General features: G+C 42.2%; 1 protein-coding gene across 1 annotated transcript in view; it reads left to right on the top strand.

Annotated features, from left to right (window-relative positions):
* Positions 1-22: 22 nt before the first annotated feature.
* The window catches only part of tcf7l1b (transcription factor 7 like 1b), a 45,093-nt gene continuing 35,379 nt past the window's right edge, over positions 23-9,736 (top strand). The window contains exons 1-3 of the mRNA XM_023838427.2: positions 23-1,033; positions 1,145-1,217; positions 1,314-1,441. Coding sequence (XP_023694195.2) covers positions 848-1,033; positions 1,145-1,217; positions 1,314-1,441 — 387 coding nt within the window. The 5' untranslated portion in view covers positions 23-847. The remainder of the gene's footprint in view (positions 1,034-1,144; positions 1,218-1,313; positions 1,442-9,736) is intronic.

The following is a 9,736-nucleotide window of genomic DNA, read 5'->3' as shown; positions in this document are numbered from 1 at the left end:
CCCTTCTCCTTTCTTCCTTCCACTTCAGCAACCAAACTAAACATCTCTGCGCATTTCTTCGTTGATCGAAACAGAAAAGGGGGCAGTCTGCTTTTTTTCCGTCTCGAAACATGCAGTGTGTTTAAACTGCAAAACAAGATCGATCCTGCTTTTATTGTTAAACGTTAGAATACTTTGGAAAGTAGGATACGGTGAGCTGCGAGTTATAAGTAAAGGATCCGGAGGAAACTTGATCGCAGAAACTTTGTAATCTTTTTAGTGCGCCGTTCTTCTTCATGCGTTTGCAGCCTCGGCGCTGAACTTTTTCAGTCCATCTTTTTTTTCCTCCCCAAACTAAATGTTTTGCGAAGTCTAGCAGAAAACGCACGGATGGATCTTAATGGATGAACTCGGATTAGTCGGAGAGTTTTGCAGCGTTTCTTGCCTCTTGCTACCTCCGCGACTCACGGGGAAGAGCCGAGCGGCACCGTTTCGACACCCAGACGGAGCGTAAAAACAGCCTAACGGCGCCGCGCAGACTCGCGTCTTTCTCCCTTCACTTAATTGCTTACATTGCATTTAAAATTTGCATTTTTCGGGTGGATTATTGGAATGTTTAGCGTGTTTTAGCCATGGAAAACTGTACGTTTTTATTATGCATTTAAAGTTGAGTTTGGAAGCTTTGGAAGTTTGGCAAGAGTAAGACGAATAGTTTTTTTTTTTTGGCTTTTAACGAGTGATCGCAGAAGTTTAATCAAGGACCACAGTATTGTCGTAAAGCGGCGAACGCCGTGGATCGTACAAACAGCCGTATCTTTGTCGTGTTATTTAAAAAGGGGGAGATAACGTTGCTCGTTTACTTGCAAACATGCCACAACTTAACGGAGGCGGTGGGGATGACCTGGGAGCGAACGATGAGATGATCTCCTTCAAAGACGAAGGTGAACAGGAGGAGAAAATATCCGAGAACGTCTCGGCCGAGAGGGACCTGGACGACGTGAAGTCGTCCTTAGTGAACGAGTCGGAAAATAACAGCAGCTCCTCGGACTCGGAGGTGAGGATAACATCTTCAAACGACATTCGCAATTCCCAAATGCCAATTTTGACATTGACAAGAAATTTATTCTGTTATTATGTCCCCGTCCTTTGTGTTTGTGCATATCAGCAAGCAGAGCGACGTCCCCAGCCGAGACCGGATTCAGAAAGTTACGAGAAAGCCAGAGATGACTTTAGCGAAGGTAACCATGCATCTGTCCCTTTGAGTTGAAGTTTTCCCGATCATTGTTTTATCAGCACTTCCTAACTTTTCCCCTCCATGCTTCCCCCCCCTAAAGCACTGAGAAGACAGCAAGATGGGGGCTTTTTTAAGAGTCCCCACTATCCCGGCTACCCCTTCCTGATGATCCCGGACCTCACCAACCCCTACCTCTCCAACGGCTCCCTGTCTCCCAGTGCCCGGACGGTGAGTGACATTTAACCCGCTACATCCACCTGTTTTCCTCGTGTTAGTCGCTTTGTGATTATTAATTATTATTATTGTTTATTATTTCTTATTGTTATTTACCTGCGCGGTCCCGGGCTCTCTGGGTAAAAAGTTGCCAGCGGAGCGTCGCGTCCCCCTTCAAGTGACCCCTTAAGCAGGACCCTCCCTTTTGTTCAGTTCGGATGACCCCCCATTCCCCACTAAGCCGACTCTTTCCACACAATGTAATTATTATTCAGTGCTTTGCTATGAGTTAAAAACTTTTTTCGGCGTTAAATTAGACTTAGTGATCTAGTGTACTTGTTCGGACGGATTTTCGTGTTGGGGAAAAGTTTTTATATACAGATAAATGTCTCTCGCGTATTGAAAACTGGCCTGTTTTTTTTTGTGTACCCATATTTATTATTGACTGGTAATTATTACTGGGAACGTGGTACTTAACAATCAGCAGCGCATTATGATAACAGTGGGGCCATTGACCTGATACCTATTGCTGGAGATACACCTGGATAAGACGGGCATGATTGAGAACGTAGGCGTACTGTATTTCCTTGTAATTACATGGTACTACGGCTTTAAACATAGAGAAATGCAGCTGCTTTGACATTCACTGGGTGCTGGTTGGGAACTTTATCATAGCACTTTAAATTTGTCACCACTCACCAGTAAACACCTGTAATTTTATCTGTTATGTTTTTCAAAGAGGAGGATAAATAAGGTCGGGAACAACACTGCGCAATCACCCCTGCCGGTTTCCCCAGTTGAAAATGTTTAATCTATCGATGACAGTTGATTCTCTCGTATTCAATTAGCTTTGCTCTCCCTGACAGACTGGCTCTGTAGATATATAGTGCCAAAGGCCTGTTAGCCTACTTGAGTCAATAAACCTAATGGGAGCCCACAGACACAAGGGGGGTTGTACTGCAAATAAAGTTGTGAACTAAAATGATGAGTCTTGTCAGTTACAATTGTAAAATGTAAACAGCTGCCTGTTACGGCTTTTAAGGGGCTAGCATAATAATCCCACTGTTCTCTGTGACTGTGCTTGCCACAGATGTGCACAGTTTTTATGTAGTTGTGCAAATCGCTGTCTGCTGTACTCGTGTAAATTCCAGTAGGATTTTACGTTTGGTTTTAACTTAAAATCTGGTCAGTTCGGCTGTCAGACACACTTGGAAGAAAGCTGATGGGGTTGACTTGTTAGCCTTGAATTCCAGATAGTGTGATGTGTGCTGCTTTAAATAGTTTGAAATGATCATGTTTATTGTGCTGATTGGCTGGAAGAGTGTCTTTTTGTTTGATTCTGTTTATGAAAAACTACAACTGAAATTTGTAGCACATTATCTTAACTATGGAAAATTCAATCTGTCTTTTTATTTATTGGTAGTTTTCTGCTATTTGTTTCCTGAAGTGTTCCTACAAATGTATGAAACATTACATTATAAGAACATAGCCTGAGCGCTCTGGTAAATAAGAGCTTTACTTCATGTCAACAGTCCACAGTAAATCTCTAGTGTACATTTTGAGTTGTTTAAATCAAATTAAACAAATGTCAGAAGTTGGGGCTGGAAGCGTGACCGTGATGTGTGGTTTTCTGCAAACAGCCTTGTGATTCGTCCACCTGCAGCCAGCTTTATCCTGATAGGTTCTCGTCTTAGTGTCCTCTGAGTTTCCAGTTTGTCTAAACAATCCGTTCGGGCTGCCCCAGACTCCTTTCTAAAAGGGATTTGGGGAAATTGCTGAATATGAAATCGTCAATGTGAAGAAATGTCTCATTGAAGAAAAGCAAATGTGTGTGGTACTTTGTGTTTGCATGGGGAGTGTGAATTCCAAACGTCCCACTATTTTTTTTATTTTTTTGAACCTCGCATTGAAAATTGTGATTTTCATTAAACACCAGGACTTCTTTGTAAAACTAGCTAATATAATATTGTTAAGAGTCCATTTCCATCCCTGCAATCCCCCTTTCACCTCAAAAAGCAAGTTATTTGATTGGACCCAGCCAAGCGTTAGACTGAAAGGCAAATGAGACAAGAACTGACCCCTCCCCCACATCCCCATATTTTTTATCTCTTTCCACTGTCCCAAAACAACTCTTCCTCCCTTGCACTGCGCTCCATTCAATTAAAGAGGTGTTAGTCAGCCATTGTTATTCTAAGCAGGCACATGATGGCTTCATTGGAGGTCCCCACTGGGGCTCATTAACTTAATGGCTACCCTCTACGCGCAAGGTGTGTACCAGGGAGGGGGAATCCTCTTTTGTTCTTTCAGGCTATAGGAGTTTTGTCATGGTGGCTGAGAGGTGCACGGGAATTCCGCAAAATGATCTGGGTTTGCAGGTCTGTTTGCACCTTGGCTAGCTGTAGGCATCTCGCTCTCATAGGTCTTCCTAGAAACCCAAGACTCCTTTATTAGTGCAGTATATGTTTTGACAATAATGTCTGAAAGCCTTCTGAGTACCTTTACACGTTTGCATTACTCTGTGAAAGCCAACTTGTATACTATCGCTGCTCTTAAGTGCGTATGACGTGTGATTCTAAATGGATATAGTGTTGGCATATTGTGAAGTGTTTCAGGTCAAATAAACATTTGAATACATACTTTTTATTTGAAGTTGGTGTTATTTGAACAATAATACTTTATGTTCAAGTACAATAACTTTATTATAGAATGTAAAACATTATGAATTTTGTTTACAGTCAAGGATATGAAACGTTTCAATCTTTTTATAGTTAATCCCTGGTCTTAATTTCTGTTTATTATCTCCTATTTTTTTTAATTAACTTTGTTTCAAATAAATGTGAATGAAGTCTCTCTTCTGCTGCTGTCTGCAGATGTAAATGCCAAATGGTGTTTGATTGCAGGACCTGGAATATTTTTTTTCCCTTTGTGAAGGGAAAAACATTTTGAGTGAATTCTTTTGTGATCCCACTGTGTTCCTCCGTGACCCTTCTACATAGCAGGGCAGAACGAGGAACTGCAGAAGCATTGTTTGTACTCTGCTATGGTGGAAAAAAGCAGCCAAAGAGTGCAGAAGGGGAAGTTAGACTCTGTCAAAAATTTATGGAGAATGAAAAGGCTTAATGTTACCACTTAGCAGTGGGAGAAGGTCCTTAAAGGAGAATGAAGTTCTGGTCACTTTGACGCAGGATTGTCCATTACAGAGCCATTCTGATTTTGACTTTTAATTAGCGTCTCCTGCTACCCTAAAACACATAACAGGGCAATGACATCCTGGTATAATTTTGTTATTTACCAAGTAAGTAGACCCGGCAGGCTGGGTAAGAAACGTGCGCAATTTGTTTTCCCCTTGGAATACGAATTGGAAGGCAGAAACTTGTTAAAATATTTGTTCTGCCAAACTGATCTGAAGCTGCACACGTAGTTTGTTTATGGGTTTGTTTTTGCCTCTAAGAATTTTTGTTAGGCCGATCGTTCACTCTCTGCCGTTTCCAGTGCTGGTGTGTTTCGTTCACGTGCCAAAAGTGGCATTTCTTTAACACGGCACAGCATGGCTAATCAGCCCCTGCTCCTGCGCTCTGACCTGGACCCCGGAGAGTTTTAATGATTTCCAGCTCTGTGTCTCGCGCTGTGCAAGCTGCACCGGGAACAACTTTGCAGGTCTTTGTTGCTTTCTGCATATTAATCTCTGAAATGCGGTGAGTGAATGGGGTTTTTGCTGCCAGGGAAATCCTGAGGCATTTAAATTGAAGCCTTTTGGTAAAATTACTATAAAATAAGTAATAGGGTTGGGGTAAAAGTCACATGATTTAACATGATAAATATTATGTTTATTGGGGATAGGTAAATTGGTTCCCAGAAAGACCAGTGTCTAATCTGAGGAAACAATGTAAGATATAATAGTTATTTTTATAATGTGCAATGGCCCATGTTCAGTTTAAAAGAATCACTCAAACAGAAGGAAAACAAACATTCAGAACTAAAACAGAAAAAAATTGGAGAAATAGTGAACGAATCACAGTCTTATATTAAACTGGTGGATGTACGCCCCCCCCCCCCCCCACCAGTTAAACAGTGGTGGAGGACATCTGTTTAGCATAATGGTGTTAGAAGCCACGAAAGGTTCCAACTTGTCTGCAACATGGGTGGATTTTCAGCCGTTTAAAAGTCGTCTCTGTATGTCTCGAGACGGCAGTTTCCATCAAGTCTGTGTTTGTCAAGTAACCCTAACCTTACCATGTGACTAATTGTCAGCGCAATGCATTGCTCTCTGTTCCCTGATGTGATTACTGGGTCTCCCTTGGTTGCCTTTGTTGACAGAATCAGCTTTTGTCAACAAGATTTAAAGAAAAAGCGAGCATTATCATACACAGCCCATCAGAATAAGTAAATCTGTCATTAAGATTCCAGAATTTCTCCCCGGAATCTCGTTAGCACTGATGAAATCAGAGTTTATCTCTGACCAAACGTTTTCGAAGGAGTTCGGTGGGGGAACAATTTATTTTAGACATAATATAGCCGTGACTGCACATTCCTGCTGCCACTCATGATTTATTTTGCCTTGTTACTTTAATGGCAGACGAAGTGCTTCTTGTTAAGTGAAGGCTTCAGCACTGCACTGTTAATTGCAGGCCTGGTGGCCTGCCATGCTTGTAAAGCACAGAGGGGAAACCCTGGATCTGCTGGCACCCAGGGTCACTGGGACAAGCTCCCCTCATTAATCGCCTTCTTTTGCACTTGCGTCCTCATTTCATTATCACTCATTGTGAAATGGCCACTGGCTTGTGCCGCAGACGACTTAAAACTCGGCTAAGACAGTGAAAAACTTCTTGTTTCCCCCCCCCCCCTTTGAAGATGAGATGAGGTATGAGACATCAGAAGAATTATTTTGGATTTTGAAATGGATGTAGTGATCCCTCAGTACTGGAAAGTAGAATGAGACGATCCTATGTTTATCTGGGGGCTCAGTTCAGAGGGTGCTGTGAGGATATCTGGGTTCCCCAAATCCGGTGCCGTTGCGTCGGTCCATTCTCACCTTCATGGGATGAACCCCATCCCCCCCCCCAGCCACAGCTGACGCCTGTAAGCTTATTTCCAAATGATAAAAAGCAGAGCGTGGGAGGGGAAGGCGGGATGGGGATGGGGGGGGGCGGGTTTGCCGATTAATGAGCAGAGGTCACCAGGTGTAATGGAGAATTAGCCTGGGGGTCTAAGTTATAGTACGATGATGGAAAGCGGACAGGGAGCCCTGAGATTGTGGGAAACGCCGAAATTTGCCGTGAAGCAGCTGCTAGGACGGGTGACTGTGATGACCGACTCAGAGAAATACAGCACCATGTGAAAGGCTTAGGCAGTCAAGGGAAATGGTTCAAGCTGTTTATCTGGGTAGAAAGTATGCATTTGCCCAGAACAAAAATTATCATTTAGCATTAGCGCATATGCAGATTAAGAGTAACACAATAAAAGCCAACAAGAATTTCCTCAGCTCTCTAAAAAATCATGAATATGTAGTTGGATGGCCAGATGAACACCGCTTCACCTTTCCTCTGGGTCACCTCAGCCATGTATTTATTAAATTTCGTCACCAGCTCAATTAACTAATTGATTAAACTGTGGGGTGTTGATTAGCCGTGTAAGGTGTGCTAGTGGTCATGTCAAAAAAAATACATGGATTTGCTGGATGGTTGCTGTAAATCCGGGGGGTGGTTTCAGCAGAGGTTTTGATATGGTCACCCTAACATCATTTCATACTTTTCCAGCAACGTGAGGATCATTTAAACAGTTTCTCTGACTGCCTAAGACTTTAGCACAGTGCTGTAGCTGCGGTGTCTGGAATCATCTGCACAACACACAAGCAGGTAGATTAATCTGTGGGACCTGGGCAGGAGGTCGTCGTGTCGGTCTCACCAGTAGTCACTCGCGGCGTCTTATTGGGAATGATGAAGTGCTGTTTATCTTCGCGGGTCTACAAGAAGGTCGCTGCACTGTTTTTAACATGTATTTGTTTATTATGGGGTGAATTCTGTAGAATTAATAGTTCTGAAAGTAAGCCATTTTTGTTGCAATGAGTTCCATTACATTACGCAGATACAAGCAGATTCCTGATGTATGATTACACTTAGTCCATTTCTGCACCTGGATTTATTCTTGAAAAAACCCGGAACTGTTGTCATACGACTAACTTTAGGTCACACTCAGGCCTCATTTGGTTTTCTTTCCTAGTCCCCCCCCCCCCCCCCCCCCACCAAGCTTCTTTCCCCACCAGAATCTATAGGTAGTTTTAAAAGGTATAGGTCCTGTCACAGCAATGAAGACTTAAGCTTCCCTTTAAGCCCTGCCTGTGAAGGAGTGCTTCAGAAAAGGGTTCAACTTGTCAAGAAACAGTTTTCTGTTTGGAGGCTCCTGATTGGTGCTCCAAGTTGCGGAGGGATCCATATAATCTTTTTCTTCCTGCGTGATCAGTGCTGGGTGCTTTGTGCCAGAATGCTAAATGCCATGGAGTTTTAAGTGCTAAGAATATGCTTGCAGCTTCAGCGAAGCGCTTGGCCTGTCGATTTAAGTTACCCCTCTGTTTACGCGGCATGTACTGCATCTGTAACAGTTATTCTGTGTCCATAGGGGAAGCTGAGAGATGGTGACATGGGTTTTAAGCACAAAAGAACTTGGGAAACTGCTCTTAAGAAGGGTTCCCTCGGTTGTAGTTTAAGTGCTGAATCCTGCTGTTAAGGATTTCGGGAGGGTAACGCAGAGACATAAGGAGATCACGCAACGGCATTGTCCGACACGTTGAATCGCCACACATGTCTGTCTGTCGCCTTCCCACTCTTTCTGCTAGTTTTGGTATTTTAAGACTCCAGAGACAATGGAAGGTAAACACTGGCATTGTTTCACTGTGTAATAGGGCCTCTCCTTGCATAAACAAACAGCGCACAGGAGAGTAGCCCTGTCAACAGGCAGGACCTTTTCCACACGTTCAGCAGTCTGGGTATGGGCTGGGGAGGGGTGGGCGACCAGAGGGGGGGTGGAGGCGTGGAGCCGGCCGTCTTTCACAGAGGGGACATTGTCCAGGTTTTTTTCGCTGTGGCTGCATTGCCCCTATGTAAGTCTGTGAAGGAAATCTTAAAGCTGGCAAGCCAATGTTTTCATAAATGAGACTGCAAACAGAGTTCACATTTTTAACCAAGTTTAATATGTTATAACAAGTAAAAAAAAAAAAAAAAAAAAACTGCGGGCAAGCTAATCCAAGGTGATTTAGCAATCTTGCTTTTTATGGCTGAGGAATGCCTTCCATATTAAACGGTACGCGGAGATAAATCAGCGTGCTCGTCATTTGATTTAGCAGCTGAGGAAAGAAAAAGAACCGTAGGAGAATTATTGGGAAAATAAAGGCAAGTATTCTGGAAAAGAAAAACTGAAAAAGAATAGACCTTAGAAGCAGTGTGTAAAGAACAAAGATGTCCACTAACAGTACACTGGCGTCTTTGTCTTCAAACAAATGTCTTAAGGTTACTGTGACAGGATCTATAGTAACTGCCCCTTTATCTTCAGTTTGTTTGTTAGTGATTGAAATGGCATCTCTCAGACACGTACTACAATTATATGCTGTATTTAACAGTGCTTTTCTTTGTAATTGCTATTCAATTTGCAGTTGTTGAGATAAGACGCCTGAACTAGGGAACAAGCAGCTTGTGTAGCTGTGATGTTTCCATATTCTGTCCACTTTATTTTGTTAATTTTAACAATCGTTTAACCTCACCTCCAGTGTCAGAAAATAACCTTTCCTTGTTTGCCTTGTAGTCTGTTTTGTTATTTCTATACTAAGAGGTATAAATGTTTCATCGTGTCAAAAATGACAAATTGTGGGGAAGGACTACAGAGGAATTCTCATGTCTTTGAATGTCTTTCAGCCTCAAAGTGTGGTATTCAGAAGCTTTATTCCTGGCCGGGGGCTGCACCTCAAGTACATGTATATTTTTTATTTTTTTTTTACGGCATATATACAGTATTGTAGGTGTGTCTGACATGCAGAACCCACCATTATATTGATTTTAGTAAGATTTTTAGTGTGTGAATCTGTTTTTCGTCTGTTTTTTTTATTAACATTTTGCTGTCAGTTTTGTCAGTATTTTGTGTTTCCTGTTAGATTATAGATTTGTTGAAAACGTGATTTATTTATTTTTTTTTTTAGTAAACTGGCTTTTCATGGTGATATTAGATCGATTTGGTAAGCATCGTCATAGTTGAAAAGTTTACCGTTTTGCCTTATTAAGTTTTGTGAACAAATTCACGTTTTGAAAGTCCTCTCATCTTTCT

Source organism: Paramormyrops kingsleyae, chromosome 2, assembly GCF_048594095.1.
Source record: "Paramormyrops kingsleyae isolate MSU_618 chromosome 2, PKINGS_0.4, whole genome shotgun sequence".
Taxonomy (NCBI): Eukaryota; Metazoa; Chordata; class Actinopteri; order Osteoglossiformes; family Mormyridae; genus Paramormyrops; species Paramormyrops kingsleyae.
This window is presented reverse-complemented; position numbering and strand designations above follow the sequence as displayed.